At 41.7% G+C, this 17,613-nt stretch overlaps 1 protein-coding gene across 1 annotated transcript; it reads left to right on the top strand.

Annotated features, from left to right (window-relative positions):
- Positions 1-438: 438 nt before the first annotated feature.
- On the top strand, positions 439-17,400 carry LOC143318853 (complement C3-like). Its single transcript, XM_076727345.1, has 43 exons — positions 439-515; positions 1,713-1,908; positions 2,063-2,225; positions 2,395-2,492; positions 2,910-2,998; positions 3,848-3,930; positions 4,022-4,109; positions 4,898-5,000; positions 5,145-5,265; positions 5,482-5,597; positions 5,794-5,940; positions 6,660-6,759; positions 6,890-6,984; positions 7,110-7,301; positions 7,452-7,607; positions 7,831-7,960; positions 8,219-8,284; positions 8,407-8,604; positions 8,731-8,851; positions 8,968-9,056; positions 9,156-9,295; positions 9,701-9,913; positions 10,357-10,420; positions 10,533-10,622; positions 10,823-11,029; positions 11,258-11,333; positions 11,468-11,627; positions 11,780-11,875; positions 12,204-12,354; positions 12,774-12,859; positions 13,392-13,469; positions 13,565-13,720; positions 13,881-13,943; positions 14,427-14,508; positions 14,673-14,721; positions 14,981-15,071; positions 15,186-15,275; positions 15,359-15,461; positions 15,632-15,721; positions 16,155-16,247; positions 16,346-16,429; positions 16,791-16,935; positions 17,108-17,400. Exons 1-43 carry the CDS (start codon positions 439-441, stop codon positions 17,247-17,249), a joined length of 4,977 nt encoding a protein of 1,658 aa, XP_076583460.1. The 3' UTR covers positions 17,250-17,400.
- Positions 17,401-17,613: the final 213 nt, after the last annotated feature.

Genomic DNA, 17,613 nt, shown 5'->3' with positions numbered 1-17,613 from the left:
TGTAGTTGCCTGTGTATTTGTGCATGTTCGGTATGTTTCACTATGTGTAAATACATGACTCAGCAGGCTCAGAATAACAGTTAAGAAATCTGACATTTCCCAAACAAAAAGAGAAAGAAAGCAAAGGCATCATTTGAGAAAATATATGCAGAGCAGTTGTCTTCCTGTAAGTTTGCAGTGAAAATCGAACATGTAACCCCTCATTGATTTTCTACTGTTTATCTTTTTCCTCAGAGCAGAGATAACAGACAGTTTCTCAACTGCTGCTGGGAAATCATGTGTTGTTGTATTTGTGTTTACACAAACACTTTGGGAGGAGGATGGGTCGGATGGCACTGAGGTGAAGTGGAGGTGCGGGAGGAGCGAGGAGAGTGGATAAAAGGAGGGTGCTGCAGAGCGACAGGCTACATTGACAGCAGATCAGGATCAGGTAGGAGGATGAGGAGGACTCTGCTGTGGCTGCTGGCCTCTGTGGCCTTTGCTGCTCTCACTTCTCTGGCTAATGGAGCTCCTTTGTAAGTAGACCAGCGTTACCTTTCCACATTGTCCCTGAGCTTGGATTCATTCACAGAAAACCACGTGTTTGTTCCTGATATTCAAACTGTTATTGGTTGAGCTGTACTAGGAGCAATAACATCTGGGGTTCGCTGCACTGTTGATAAATTTAAAGAGCATATGAGGACAATTATTAACTCAGCCCCAGTTCACTGGTCTTAAGTAATGAGGAGCTACAGTCCAGTTTGCAATTTGTGTTACGTGAGTCAAGGTAATGTGGTCTTTCGAATGATTCCAGTAAGATGGCCTAAATTTTGAGTTGGCATGGTGATGTAAACTAAACAAACAAAATCTGGAGCGATTATGAAATGTTGCATTGATCCCATGCTGGATCTCAATCAAGATAATCACTAGATCACTCATTGTGTATGAAGTCCATGCTGGTGCTCATGGTCCTCATCTGAGCAAATATGGGGGTTTGGTCATTTGTATGAAATGAAACTTTAACACACTGGTTCACTGGGAGTGTTTCTCAACCTGGGGCTCGGAACCCCCCAAAGTGTCCTAAGATAAACCTGAGTGGTCACAAGACTATTCAAGGAGCGAAATACGCACTCAAAGCCATGATGGCATTTCCACTTGGCATTGTGCAATAGCTACAAAGCAGAAAACCAGCAAAGGTTTATGTGTTTGATGAGCAGGGTGAACAGTGAGCAGGTACGCTTGAGCTGCAGGCGAGCGGCGGAGGGCTGGGTGGAGACAGATGTGGGGACTGTTTGCATATTCATAATCACACATATGAGATGAATGCAAAGGTCTAGAGTTACATCTAAGCCTTTTTAAGGCATGACAGGGTTTTTTCATGACAAAAACCTCCTATTTGTGTAATTTTGATAAATAGAGGTGAGTTTTTAAGGGTCTAATCAATGTCAGGAGAGGAATTTTAAAGGAAACCTCGCTCTCATGCCAATACCTGGTGAGGGGTTACAAGCACATTTTTCTTCATTTTAAGGGGTCACATGCAAAAAATAGTACACGGATCATTCCTCTAAGAGACAACAGTCTTAAAACGTTCATACAAATAAACAAATACATCTGTTAATCATGCATATACAGTCACAACCCTCCATTATTACGTGTATCCTAAACAGCATGTGGTTCTTTCTGAGTGATGACGACAGAATATTCTGTCTTTCTCTCTGGATGCTGCTCTGCAGGCAGGTGATGTCCGCCCCCAACTTGTTGCGGGTAGGAACAGCAGAAAATATCTTTGTGGAGTGTCAAGACTACACAGGAGCGGACATCAGGGTCGAAATCAGCGTGATGAGCCATCCAACCAAAGTCAAAAGGCTGGCAGTCACATCTGTGACCCTCACCAGAGCCAATGACTTCCAGGGCCTTGGTCAGATAACGGTAAATTGAATACCCTTACTGTGTATGTACGTACTGTTACTTGGCTTAATTTTCTATCATGACCACAAACAAGAGATCTAGGATCTATAAATACACATCACATGCCTCGTCCTGCTCCTCACGCACAGCTTGCGCCTCTACATGCTGGTTTCAGATCCCTGCTGGTGACTTCAGTAAGGATCCCAACATGAAGCAGTATGTGTACCTGCAAGCTCAGTTCCCTGACCGACTGCTGGAGAAAGTAGTCTTAGTGTCCTTCCAGTCCGGGTACATCTTCATCCAGACTGACAAGACCATCTACACCCCCAACAGCAAAGGTGAATTCAGTAGTGCATCAGTGCTGAGAAACACACCTGCCTCTATAACCACAAAAAATATAGCACACTGTCTATTACCATCAGTTTGACTAAAGCATTTGTCTTATTGATAATGAATGATTGAACTGTACATTATAGCAAAATGAACCCCTTTTTCTCTCTGTGATAGTTCATTACAGGATGTTTGCAGTGACGCCCCTTATGGAGCCCGTGGAGAGAGATGCTGAGACGCAAACTGAAACTGCCTCTATTGCCATTGAGTTTGTGGTAATGTATTTTATCTTTGATAAACACAGAGCTGAATGTAGTACTATAAATCAGCTGCATTTGGGAGTAGAAGCCTCCTGATAAGAGGGTGACACAAATGCTAAACAGTAGATCCTTTGCCCACAAATAGCCAAAATAACAAAAACACATCTCCTGAAGCTCAAACTGTCTTGTTCTCCAGAAACACCCGTCCCACCACGTACTGTAAAAATAAAAGCATGTCTCCCATTAGTGGTTGAGTTGCACGTTGTGCACAAGCTCTCCCTACATGGGAAGACAGACATGTAAGAAATAGCTGAAAAAAGTGTGAATCTAGACATTGAGCAGGTTCATGGATTGTAGACAAAATTATACCGTGGATTCATCAAATTAATTTGTCGACTAGGTCGCTATTAATGGTTGTCCAATGTTGTTTAGACCCCTGATGACGTCACTTTGCCAGGTGATACAGTCTCTCTGAAATCAGGGATCCATTCTGGACATTACCAACTCGGTGAAATTGTCAGGTGAGTATTTGATCTAATGTCAACAAAACTTTTCCAGGTTGTATTTCTACACGTTTTGTTCTTCAGTGGTGAATTTACATTTTAACATGGATAACAGGTTAATTCAATTTTAAATATTAATACCTTCAGTCATTTAAAATTACGAAAAGTCAATTTTAACATGTTGATGCCGCTAATTTAGTGATTGAGCAAAAACTGAACAAATTTCACAGAGTGTATAAAATGTGAAGATGCTCTGAATCTTCAGCACACACATCACACGGTGACTTTTCAGCTGAGCCAGTTCAGGCCGACTGATGAGTCCACAAATATTAGTTCAGCAGAACTGCATAGCAAAGAAGACATGCATATAGTCTGGCTCGCTGTGTTAGTAATATTAACACGGTGCGTAATATGGATCTTGGCCTTGACAGAATAAATGTATTTTAAAAACCTGTAGGTGGCAGTGAAGTTCAGCTGTGACATCACAGCCAATCAATTTCAATTTCAATTTTATTTACGTAGCGCCAAATCACAGCAGAAGTTGTCTCAGGACACTTTCCATATAGAGCTGGTACAGACCAAACTCTTCATCTACATGAATGATCATCTGCCTTGGCCGGTCAACATATCACCATATCACCATCTTCATTCACGGTTACCAGAAATCCTCTGGGGTAGTCTGCACTGGTAGTGGCTCAAACCTCATACTAAAAGCAGTTATTATGGAACACTTGAGGTCTCATGGGAGAATGCTGCTTTTCCTATACTGCCACCTACTGACTGACTGGAGTGCCCTTCTCATGCAATGTGTGTTCGTGTGTGTGTGTGTGTGTGTGTGTGTGTGTGTGTGTGTGTGTGTGTGTGTAGTCCTGGACTGTGGAAGGTGGTGACAAAGTTCCAAAGCAACCCACAGCAGAGCTTCAGTGCAGAGTTCGAGGTCAGAGAATACGGTGAGTCCCTCATTACCTGCACTGTTAACCTGTTGCATTCACTTGCTTTTTAGGTGACTGGACACAGAATAAAATGCTTTTCATTTTTCAGTGCTGCCCAGTTTTGAGGTGAAACTGACGCCTGTGAGCCCCTTCTTCTACGTGGACAGTCAAGAGCTCACCGTCGACATCAAAGCTACGTATGTGACGGTTTTTGTTTGGTGGCTTATATACGGATGCTGAGAACGGTCGTGCTATCTCGAGATGACAAGTAATTATTTTATCTTGAGAAAATTAGCCTTGTTATCTGAAGAAAACAAGATAATCAACCCGTTATCACAAGAAAACAAGACCTAATTTCTCCTCCCTCCTTATAATGTCGTCAGAGATCAGGAGTGCCGTGCCAGCATGCACAGGTGGCAAAGATGAAATTGTCAGATTAAGGAGTACTGATTATGGATCAATGCATCAGACTTTACTTCAGTTGTACTTATTTCCACAGATAGTTTATTATACCATTCAAACACCCGCCAGTGCAGGTAGTTCCTTTTCCAGTTCCCCATTGTTTTTAGTTGTAGCCTACTGGACAGTAACATATCTCCTTTGTTGACCACTGTGTGTAAAATCAATAGGGAAAACATTCTTACTAAAAATAGCAAAAGTTGAGAAGAAGTTGATATGGCTTGTGAGCTGAGAAAATCTGTCTTTTGTTTTCTTGAAATCACGATGTAATTGAACTCTAACTCACAACACAATGAGCTTTGTTATCTCGTGATCCTGAGACAATGACGGTTAAAGAAAAGAGAGCAAGCACTGCCGTTCTCGCCTTCTGTACTGAAAACACCTGCTTCTATTGGTAGATTGATTGGAGGAGAAAATAAAGTGTGTTGTTCAGAGGTTGTGTGGCTTTTTTAGTCAGTTACCTGTTTCAAATGGTCCTGATTTACTTCATTGTGGCCTTACATATGTCCTCCTCCTGTGGTTGTAGGTATCTGTTTGGTGAAAAGGTGAATGGGATGGCCTATGTGGTATTTGGAGTTATGCAAGAGGGTCAAAAAAAGGGCTTGCCAAGTTCTCTTCAGAGAGTGCAGGTGAGCACATACTTGCAGACATGAAGTATTGAGGAGGTTCAGGATAAAGCCAGGCTGACCTAACAATTTTACATATTAAGTGAAGTACCTCCAACTGTCCACTGACTGTGTTTCAAGGTGTGTTTTTGTATTATGGCACATTAGATCAATGACGGAAGTGGAGAGGTCACATTGAAGAGAGAGCACATCACAGACACCTTCAAGAATATCATGGAGCTGGTGGGGAGTTCCATATTTGTATCTGTCAGTGTGCTGACGGAGAACGGTAAGAAAGAGGGACTGTGTGTTTGATCACATGTGGTTCAAAGTCATTCAGCAGCACAAAATGTCAAACTATCAGAATTATTAGTGTCCCAAAAATGAACAAAAACAAAAACAAGAGGGGAAAAAAAGAAATTCGAGGATATGTTTGTCAGTTAAGACGAAAGCAAACACCCAAAGTTGTGCGTGAATGTGTTTGTGTTTCTGCATCGACTCACAGGCGGTGAAATGGTGGAGGCGCAGTTAAAAAACATCCAGATTGTCACATCACCGTACACCATCCACTTCAAGAAAACACCAAAATATTACAAACCGGGAATGTCCTTCGATGTTACGGTAAGTTATGGATACCTTCTTACAAAAAGAAAATTCACCCAGAAATAATTCAGGGCAAACATTAGCTTTGTAGACCGCTTTGTCCACAGCTGGTGCATTTTACACCATTAGCATTAATTTTAACTTAAATAAAATGTGTTTTGATGAAACACTTGACAATTTCTGATAGTTCAGCTGTTTGTGTCTCTGCTGGCAGGTTGAAGTTGTAAATCCTGATGGCACTCCTGCAAAAGGTGTTGCAGTGGTGGTCGATCCCGACGAGGTGGCGGGCTTCACTGCAGACAATGGCATGGCAAGGCTCACCATCAATACGGTGGCACGGACTAACAGCCTGACAATCCGTGTAAGTCTCTGATTTTTTTTTTTTTTTTTTTAAATCATTTTTGCATTACATCCTGTTCAGTAAAGCAAGCTTAAATCCATGTTAATCATATTTTTGGATATTCACAAGCAGAGCTGTCACCCAACCCTGCAGCTCTATGTAGACTTTTAGATTCCTTAGCTTGTTGTTACAGTTCTGCTGCTCACACATTTACTGTACAGTATGTGAATGGTGCCAAGTTAAAGACCAAGATATCTTTCTCAACCATTGGTGGATACCACAATGGAGCTAAAAGGAGGGTGAATGTTGGACTAAAATTGGTCAAGTGGCCATAAACACAATTCCAAACTATTGCTAATTATTCCTGGGTCTGCTGGATGTGAAAGCACACATTTATTGCTGATATGTTGGCCAAATTCAACTTTCACAAGTCAATGATACGATAGGTGGAGGTTGTGTATGTTGATGTCTGCCCTGCCAAATAATGCAGCACATTTACCTGTAAGATCAATGCCTTTATTACTCTAGATGAGCTGTAGTTTAAGTTGATGGTCAGTGGATGTAAAATGTCTTACCTCAATTTAAAAAACAAAGAACCCATGAGCAGCTTTTTAGTGTGGTATCTAAAGCCATTATGTGAAAGTCCTTTTGTCGATGGGTGCCATTTAGGATCACGCAGCATGACCTTTTTGTATGTAACTGTTTGTGTATGCTTGCCTGCGTTTGTCTTTTAATTGCAGGCAAAGACAAATGATCCTCTCATTACAAATGAAAGACAAGCTAGGGCCTCCATGGTAGCCCTCCCATATATCACCAAAGGCAACAACTACATCCACATAGGTGAGGAAACATCCTGAAATAATATCAAGTGGTAAAAAAAGGTGGTGATGGTGGTCTCAGTGGCAAAGTATGTGCAATGCAGTAGATCTTTTCACTGACTAGCACACATTGCAACACGTCATTTTCGCAGGTGTGGATACAGCTGAGGTGGAATCAGGAGACAATCTGAAAATCAACCTGAACCTCAACAGGCAGCCAAATCAAGACCATGACATCACCTACCTGGTGTGTGATCTTTTACATCTTTGCATTTGTACACATATATAACTATTTTTGTTGCATCCCTTGACCTTTGTAGTAAATAAACACTGATGTCAGATAAGTGCTGATGTGTAAATCTGTGTCCCCAGGTCCTGAGCAGAGGTCAGCTGTTGAAACATGGCCGTTACAGGACAAGAGGCCAAGTACTGATTTCCTTGATACTTCCTATTACCAAAGAAATGCTGCCATCGTTCCGCATCATAGCCTACTACCATACAGCTAACAATGAAATGGTGTCAGACTCTGTTTGGGTGGACGTCAAGGACTCCTGCATGGGCTCGGTGAGACACACGACACCGATGTCGCAGTGAACACCCCCACACAAGGGGATAAAGTTATTTTAAAATTTCTAGCACACATTTCTTGTGTATGAAACAGTTCTAACAAACACAAAACTGAATGCCTTCCATTGACCTCCCCCTCACATTTAGTTGAAGCTGGAATCAACGAGAAACGTTCCCTCGTACGAGCCTCGCAGGATGTTTGGCCTGAAGGTCACTGGAGATCCAGAGGCCACAGTGGGACTGGTGGCAGTTGACAAAGGCGTCTATGTCCTGAACAACAAGCACCGCCTCACCCAGAAAAAGGTGATTTCTTTACTTCATATGAATCTTTGAAAATATTTGAAAGCAGTTCAATTTAAAAAGTTACATATAAAAACTTACACACGTTAATATTCTGATTTGTTAGCCTGTTGCTTCGAATACATAATTCAATAATTCAAATGCCATATCATAAGTGTCATGTGAGTTCACTTGTTTAACTTATATCCTTGTTTGCTGGCGTGCGTGTGACTTCTGCTTCGCTCAGGTGTGGGACATTGTCGAGAAGTACGACACAGGCTGCACACCAGGTGGAGGGAAGGACGGTATGAGTGTGTTCTACGATGCAGGGCTGTTGTTTGAGTCCAGCACGGCTTCTGGGACTCCCTACAGACAAGGTGACGCTACTTTACTCTTCCTTCCCATGAACACTCTCCTCTAGAGGCTTTGATATTGTACCAGTGAAGTATTACTGGTTAAGAGAAGTAGGTGTAACACCTACACCTGTGTTTTTTCCTCACACCCACACCCTGTCCATGTTCCCAATCAAATAAATTTCTTTGTTTTTGACATCAGTTATACGATGCACAACTCAAGCCTTGGTCCAACCTTTTTGGACTCTGTTGAATCTAACCTGTGTTCCATTCCATTTCCAGAGATGAAATGTCCGGCCCCCAGCAGGAGGAAACGAAACACTATAATGGACGTCACAACCAGCTTAGGTAAGAGCCACAGCTCTGAACTACCCAATTATCACATATTCAATTGACAAGTTTCCAGTTCACCCTTCCTTGTATATTCCTTCTCATCTCTGTTGCTGCTCCACAACTGTATTTCTTTCTAGTGAGTCAATATAAAGACCAACTGCAACGTGACTGTTGTTTGGATGGCATGAAGAACACCCCTGTGTCATACAGCTGTGAGAGGCGCAGCGAGTACATCGTGGATGGTGCAGCCTGCGCCGAGGCCTTCCTGCACTGCTGCAGGGAGATGGAACGCCAGCAAGCTGACAGGAAGGAGGACAATCTCCAACTGGCTCGCAGTAAGAGATGGGGATGAAGGGATGAGGGGAAGCCCTGAGTGGTTACTATACATGGCCATGCTGGTGGAAAACAAACATAGCATTGCCTCCAAATGAAACATAATAAACGTTTTAATGATGCTTCAGGTGAGGAGGATGACAACAGTTACATTGACAGCAGTGACATTGTTTCTCGGACCAAGTTCCCTGAGAGTTGGCTGTGGTCAGATATCAAACTGCCTGTTTGCCCTCGAAAAACACCAAACTGGTGAGTCAACTGAAACCTAGATGCACAATAATACACTGTTAACTTCATTCATGACACCACTAAGATTTAAAGCTACCCTTCACCTCTCAAAATGCCAACACCTTTCTTTGTTTCAGTGACTCCACATGGTTCGTGAAAAATGTTCCTTTGCAAGACTCAATCACCACCTGGCAGTTCACCGGCATCAGTCTGTCCAGAACTCATGGTTAGTTGAACCTCTAACAGCGAAACCTCTCTCATCCCTCACACTTACTTTTCATTCCTCTGTTTCATTAATTGTATTTGCATTCCTGTAATCTTTAAGGAATCTGTGTCGGTGAACCATTGGAAGTGATTGTCCGGAAGGACTTCTTCATTGATCTCAGACTGCCCTACTCTGCTGTCCGAGGGGAGCAGATAGAAGTTAAGGCAATCCTTCACAACTACAGCCCTGATCTTATCACCGTAAGTCTGGGTCACTCTGCTCTGGTGTTTCAGGTCAGATCCAATAGCCATATTTCCGTTAAGTGCATTTTCAAGGATAGCATTAGAGAAGCTTGTTGGAAATGGCAAAATTTGGAAAAAGTACCTGAATTTTACAAAAAAGCAAATACACTCACTTGATATTATTAATATTTTATGTGCTGAATGGGAGATTGAAGCACATTTTTCAAATAAGTTCCTACTTGGTGAACATTTAGGACGATGATGAAGAAGCTGTATCCACGGATTGAAACATCCCCTAATTGTTCCACATAGATTTCATGTAACCGTCCTCACATTAATGCGTGAAACAAAGAGCAGTGTCATATTTGTAAGTTTATAAGTGTGCCTTTCCATTCAAATACATTTTCTCATCTTATTTTCAAGGTGCGCGTGGATTTGATTGAAGAGGAGCATGTGTGCAGTTCAGCCTCTAAACGTGGAAAGTACCGTCAGGAAGTCAAAGTCGGGCCACAGACAACACGATCTGTACCCTTCATCATCATCCCCATGAAGGATGGACATCGTCAGATTGAGGTCAAAGCAGCTGTGAAAGACTCATCGCTCAATGATGGAATCATGAAGATACTGCGGGTGGTGGTAAGAGAAACACTCCCTATTTAGAGGGTTTAGAAATGTTTTATACCATAGTAAGACTGATCACTCAATGCAGTAAAATGATCAAGGCACAATACAAACGTACTTATTTTAAACTTAGTAGTGTTTGCTGTATTTTGAAATGCAAGTGTATGAATTAATCTGGAATGGATTGGATTGATGCCCTCTAGAAGAAGAGTCTTCCGCTCTGATCCCCGATGGTCTGGTGTAAGGGTTTGGTTTGAAATTTTGGTTGGAATAAGTATGCAGTTATGGTTCGGCAGACATCGTGATTTGGGTAAAAATGAGTTAAGTTTAAGGGATTTGTGTCACGACAAAAGTGACTGCAAAGCAACAAATGTTGTATTTTGTTTCACATCAGCATGAAAAGATTACTCAAAAATAATTGTGATTTCTAATGTTTGCTCTATCTGTTGTTTTTCCAGCCTGAAGGTGTGCTGGTCAAATCTCCTCAGACTGTAATTCTAGACCCAGCTAAGAAAGGCAAAGGTGAGTTTACCTATCGAATAGCTACATTATATAGTAATTTAATAAATTGTGTACAGTATTTATCACTTGCTAACTGATCCCCCAACTTGTCCGCTGTTGTTTCTTCCTTCAGATGGAACACAACAAGAAATTATCAACAGCAACATTCCAGAGAAAGATTTGGCTCCAAACACACCTACTAGCACACAGATCTCTGTGACAGGTGAGATACATCATGATGTTATGTTTGGGTTGTTATGTAATAGATGGCCTGAACAATGCACTCTGTATGGGTGTAAATTGGTATTGTTCTTATTGGGAAATGACCGCCTCACTGGTTGCAGGGACCTTTGCATGTTTATTTGGTTGTTTTTTCCCGAAGGCTTATAATGTTTGGGTTTTTCTGTTCCTGTGTGCATGCAGGCAGAGAACAAGTGGCTGCACTGGTGGAGAACGCCATCAGTGGGAAATCAATGGGGACTCTGATCTACCAGCCCTCAGGCTGTGGGGAGCAGAACATGATCCACATGACCCTGCCTGTTATAGCAGCCACATATCTGGACAAAACCAACCAGTGGGAAGTTGTGGGCTTTGAGAAGCGTGACAAAGCCCTCCAACACATCAGGACCGGTGGGTTCACACAGTATTTATGAGCACAGATAGGAGAAATGTTATTGATAGCCCTCTGGGGGGCACCGTAAAGTTTCTGAACTGGCAGAAGTAGTATAAAAAGACAGAATAATTTGAAGGATGCTGTAATCACAGAAAGTAATGTAACGGGACTCCTCAAGCAAGATCCAATGTGTAAGATTCAGCAGAGAGTTGAATGATGGTCAGTGAAAATGTTGTTGTGTCCAGGCTTACAGAACGAGCTTGCCTTCCGTAAAGCTGATGGGTCTTTTGCTGTGTGGGCCAATCGCCCAAGTAGCACCTGGTGAGGCACTCAAACATCCATGAACTCATATGTAGATTGTTTGCACATCCTCTGACTTGGATCATGTCTAAGGGTGTATTTCATGTGCATATGAATGAAATTATACTACTACACCTTCTCCTCTCCTCTCTAAGGCTGACAGCTTATGTTGTCAAGGTGTTTGCTATGGCCAACAATCTGGTGGCAGTGCCAAATAACGTCATCTGTGACGCTGTCAAGTTCCTTATTCTCAAAGCACAACAACCTGATGGCGTGTTCAGAGAAGTTGGAACGGTGGCCCACGGGGAGATGATTGTGCGTACACTGATTTTGCTAACGTGAATCTTTTTTTAACTGGATGCAAAGAGAAAAGCTGATTGAAATGAAAACAGTTACATATCATTGACTGTCATCTCATCTGAGTAAAAACATGTCTGTGTCTCGTGTGTGTGTGCGTGCACGTGCAGGGCGATGTGCGAGGCTCAGATTCAGATGCCTCCATGACGGCCTTCTGCCTCATAGCTATGCAGGAGTCACGTACATTATGTGCTGCCACTGTCAATGTGAGTATCTCCATACATTGTTTTCTCTGTTTCCCTTAGCTTTTATTTCTTCATTTACTGGCTCTGCAGCCATGGGCAAAACAAAGCTTTCTGAAGCACCGAACCACTGAAACAACCGAGCATGTGCTGAGCCTGCCCCCCTCAGTTACTCTTGCTAACGTTAGCTCTGTTAGTTGGTTGAAAAAGACATTGTTTTGCAAAATAGTAGTTAGTCCTTGTCTTATAAGCACAAGACGGAAAAATGTTACATCAGACTTAATTCATAACATAACATATGCATGTATTTGTTCTCCCCTTGTCCTCCTTCCTTTCTTTTCTGTTTGTCCAGAGTCTTCCAGGCAGCATAGACAAAGCAGTGGCCTACCTGGAGAAGCGTCTGCCCGAACTCATTAACCCATATGCTGTTGCCATGACATCATATGCACTGGCCAATGAAAACAAACTGAACCGGGAGGTCCTCTACAACTTCGTTTCCCCAGGTGTCGTCATACAGCAGTGTTCTTCAACTAATATTCGGAAACACAGTCTGTTGGTGTATAGCTTAAAAAAACATTGCACTTCTGTGAATAATTACTCTAATGGGCTTATTAGAGCCAGACGACACATATTATGGGATTTTCAATCAGTGAAAATGGCAAAAATAGTAAACTAACAACACCAAAGATATGTTTGATATCATTTAGAAATGTTAAACTTTCAAATCCAACGTCAGATCTTTTAATCTGCATTGGCCTTAAAATCAGTCAGGCTGAATCTCCGCTCTCAGGGACCAAATGACCTAACAAGGATTTTATAAGAGTACGTATTTTAAGATCAGCGATTGAGGAATTAGTCATGCATTGAGCTTGTTCCAGGTGCAGCATAGTAACAAAAAGGAATTTGTGTGTGTCCTCCTTAGCGTTGTCCCACTGGCCAGTACGTAAGGGACGTATTTACACCCTGGAGGCCACAGCGTACGCTCTTCTTGCTCTGGTCAAGACGCAGGTGAGCATGTCCTACTTATATTTCAACAGGATTTCATGCTGCAGAAAACATAGAACAGAGTCGTCATCAATGCATCCTCACTGAAAAGGCTCGAGGGTTTGGAAACAAAGTCAGTGAAATGTGTCTCTGTATGTCACTGCGTCAAAATGTGAAGATTTTACTTTGAATGACCAAACGTCATGGAACGACGTTCCAGAGCACTTGATGACTCTAGATCGATAGCTGAAGCCTTTGGTTGTTGCAGTGCCTTATGCCTGAATCAGACTATATTATAATTTTGTTTTAATTGATGGTCAGTGTGTCAGATTTAACCATCACAGTGCCAGAAACTCGTGCCGTGTCTTGGTCGGGTGACAAATTTGACAACAACAGACGTGACATTTGTAATTAATTGTTCGTATCAGGGCAAGTTTCAAGTCTCTGCAGTTTGATTGTGCTGTAATAGAAAGCTGATTTGAAAGCTCTGTGGTCAGCTTTGGAATTGTCAAGTTGTATTACTGTGAATTGACTTTGCTCTATTTTGTTGATGAAGGCATTTGAAGATGCCAGACCTGTTGTCAGATGGTTCAACGAACAGCAGAAGGTGGGCGGAGGCTATGGATCAACTCAGGTAACACCAGCTCCTCTAGACTGCTGTACCTTAACTATATATATATATATATAAAATTTACATTTTATAATGCTAGAGTCTTGTTTTCTCTCCAGGCTACCATAATGGTGTACCAGGCTGTAGCTGAGTACTGGGCCAGTGCCCAAGAACCAGAGTATAATCTCAATGTGGACATCTTGTTGCCAGGCAGGTCAAAGCCTGAGAAGTACAACTTCAACAGCGGCAACCACTATGCCACAAGAACATCGAAAGTGAGAGAACACACGCACATGCGCACACACACACACACACACACACACACACACACACACACACACACACACACGCAATGTGTCATCATTCCTTTTGCTCTCGGTGTCTCTCTTCTGCTCATCTGTGCGTGTGTTTGTGTGCATATGTCAATTCCCACAGATCAATGATATAAACCAGAATGTGACGGTGACTGCCAAAGGCACAGGAGAAGCAATAGTGACGGTAGATTTTTTTTTTTTAATCATCTGTTATTTATTAATATGTCTTTTCAAAATCTCAGATGAAGCTAAAAGCATTTTTATAACCTTGTGTGGTATTATTAAAGGTTCCATATTATGCTCATTTTCAGGTTCATACTTTCTTTAGGTGTCTGCGAGAAGATGTTAACATGTTTTAGGTTTCAAAAAACACTTTTTTTGCAACCATGGCTGTGCTGGGGGCGTGGCCGAGGGCAGTGACTGTATAACGTCACCTTACAGATGTGCTGATGGCTCGTTTAAAGGCACAACTCCTGAATATGTGTTGTGTTCATTTCTCAGGGAATTGAGTGTTTTGATAATTTCACAGTATTTATATATGACCTAGAGCTGCCTTATAATCATGAAATATATGTAAATCCTCCTTTCTACAATGTGGAACCTCGAAAACACCTATTAGATGTCTATGAGCTTATCATATTAAGATGCACTTTCATCTGTGTGACAGATGGTGTCACTGTATTACGCTCTGCCTAAAGAAAAGGAAAGTGACTGTCAGAAGTTCAACTTGTCAGTGCAGCTCCTGCCAGGTAATCTGTCTTTGCTCGTGTTCATTTTATCTGTTAGTCTGATCGTTTTGGTCTGTTTTGTATGTAAAACGCGTCACTTTTTCCTGTCGTCGACCCTGCCAAGTATTTTTATTTTTTCAGGAAACAGATGAACTTAATACTCATCAAATGTTTTGCTCCTGCAGACAAACTGGATGAGGATGCGAAGACATACAAGCTGAGAATAGAGGTTTTGTGAGTACAATCAAGAAACCATACTGACGAGTGTTACAGGATCATGATGTTTTCTAACAAGCAGTGGCCCTGACATTACTTCACTTCCTGCTCTTTCCGTTTCTGTTGTTCTACTCATTTCTGATTGTCACGCCCTGCTCACACTGCATCAGAAAAAATTGGTGGTGTAAACTTGTCCTTCAGCATTGTCTTTGAAAGAGCTTTAACACCTTTTTGAACTGCTCATTGTTTATTTATTGTAATTATCTTTGCTGTCCAGGTATAAGGACAAGGAGCGCGATGCAACCATGTCAGTCTTGGATATTGGCTTGTTAACTGGCTTCACTGTTGACAAAAATGACCTGGACGCGGTAAGAGCTTTTACAGATGCGTACAGTTCAAAAGTCAGTGTTTATGGTTAGAAGAAACAAGTTGTGGTTTGGTTTGGTTGTCTGATGTGTGTGTCCGTGTATGTGTGTGTGTAGTTGTCCAAAGGACGCGCCCGCACCATTGCGAAATATGAGATGGACACAGCGCTGTCAGAAAAAGGCTCGCTCATCATCTACCTGGATAAGGTCAGATATCACAACATCGCCTTTTCTCTCCGCTTTGTTCTTTCTTCATCTATGTCTCACCTTTGCTTTCCATCCCTCCACAGGTTTCTCACACACGACCAGAAGAGATCACGTTCAGGATCCACCAGAAGCTGAAAGTGGGCGTCTTACAGCCAGCTGCTGTGTCTGTCTATGAATACTATGAACGTGAGTGTCAGACACAAACATATAGTGTCTCCATGAGTTTCAGGATGTCAGAGTAGATAACGCAGTGGATAAGTAGGCATCAGTACATTCTCAAACTGTTTAATGTACATTTTCTGATGTGCTGCAGTTAGCAGAAAGCATATTTCAACTATCTTTCTTTCCCAATGCAGAAACACATTGCGTAAAGTTCTACCACCCAGAGAGGACAGCTGGACATCTGATGCGACTTTGTAGAAATGATGAATGCACATGTGCTGAAGGTAAACAGGACGATGGGTGACAACCTTATTCTAAATGCTGCCAACATAAAATTGTGAGATCTGAAATTCTCGAATGAACACCGAAACACAACGCTAACTTCAAAGTGCTTCATATAATTTAAAGATGAAACGAGCTTAAACGAGATTAAGCGTCTGCGGCCATGCCATTGGCTATGCTCTGTAGCACGCTAACACGCTAAAAAATGACAGTTCTAACAGCGTGATGCTTATCAGATATAATCATTATCACTGACAGCATCTTAATTTAAAAACATTGGCCAAATTAAGTCCAAGAATAAGTCACAAACATTCAGTTGTGAGTTTGATGCAGCTACTCTCAGTCATCAGCTCATCCACACACACACATCCACATGTGCTCATTTGATCGTGCCATCCGTTGTATATTTACTTGGAGCCTGTTGTGTACTTCCAGAGAACTGCAGTATGCAGAAGAAGGACAAAATCAGCAATGATCAGCGCACAGCTAAAGCCTGTGAGACTACTCCGACCAGCAAAATCGACTTTGGTAAGAGGGTGTGAACAAACTGCATTTATATAGTGCTGTGCTTTTATCAATTATTACTGAGAGAATAATCAAACAATCTGCAACTTGTCTGTCTTCAGTGTACAAAGTGAGACTGGAAGAATTTGCAGCCGGTTTGTCCACTGACATTTACACAGTGCGAGTACAGGAAGTCGTCAAAGAAGGTGGGTATTATCCTTGACTGGCTGAAAATGTGCTATTCCCTGATGTTATTCACAAAGTGTTTCTTAGGTGCGGTGACAACATTTTTTTTTTTTCTCTCTTCTGACCTTTTATGGGCATTTTGTACCTCAGTGGTGTTTCCAGTCAGACAGAAATGTTCCTGGCCAAGATTGATACCACTCACTTACTTGAACTCTTAATATTAAACTACCACTTGCAGCCTTAGCCTGCATTGCCAGGCAACCAGTGGAAACCCCGTAAAATGGCAAATTATTGTTTTTACACTTAAACTTTCTGCACATACTATGTTGTATGGATTAGATAACATATGGATCTCTCTCTTCTCCTGCATTTTCATTCCAGGAAGTTCTGATGTGGGTCCTCAGGGTAAACTGCGCACATTCCTCAGTTATCCACACTGCAGGGAGTCTTTAGACCTGAAAACCGGCAAAACCTACCTTATCATGGGCACATCCAAAGATATTCACAGAGATGAGCAAAATGGATCGTAAGTTTAAAACATTTAAGTTCACCTTAGAGTGATTAAATGAAATGTGCTCTTTAATGTGCAGGGTTTCTCAGTCGGAGGGAGAGTTGTGCTTTTTCATGTTATATATCCAGTATGTTACAGATAGCTGGCCTCATGAAGACCCAATGTATTTTCACTTTGCTCTTCTCAGGTATCAGTATGTACTTGGTGAGAGAACCTGGATTGAGTACTGGCCCACAGACGCAGAGTGTCAGAATGACGAATACAGACCTACCTGTGTGGGCATGGAGGAGCTGGTCCAGCAGTATGCACTCTTTGGATGTCAGCAGTAGTGAAACTGAAGGAAATAAAATGTTCTTTTCAAATTGTTTTTATTTTACGTTATTATTCTCAAGATATTATGTAAAACTTTCACTGCTACGAGATATAAGGGCTGCAAAAGTCACAGTGTTACACTGCATTGATTAAAATGTCATGATCTTCATCTCATTGTCTTTGTCTTATTTACAAATTAACTCTTGGCTAATGTAGGAAGTTACACAAATAGTGATCACTGTTGTGTTGATTACTACACAATAAACTTTGATAAATTCAATTAGTAGAATTTAATAAAGGTTGATAATGTTAACGTCAGTGGATTGAAGTTTAGCTGCGTACAATGAACATGAACATATTTCAAATGCTCAGTAACTGAAT

Source organism: Chaetodon auriga, chromosome 4, assembly GCF_051107435.1.
Source record: "Chaetodon auriga isolate fChaAug3 chromosome 4, fChaAug3.hap1, whole genome shotgun sequence".
Lineage (NCBI taxonomy): Eukaryota > Metazoa > Chordata > Actinopteri > Chaetodontiformes > Chaetodontidae > Chaetodon > Chaetodon auriga.
The sequence above is the reverse complement of the archived record's forward strand: the minus strand, read 5'-3'. Positions and strand labels throughout refer to the sequence as shown.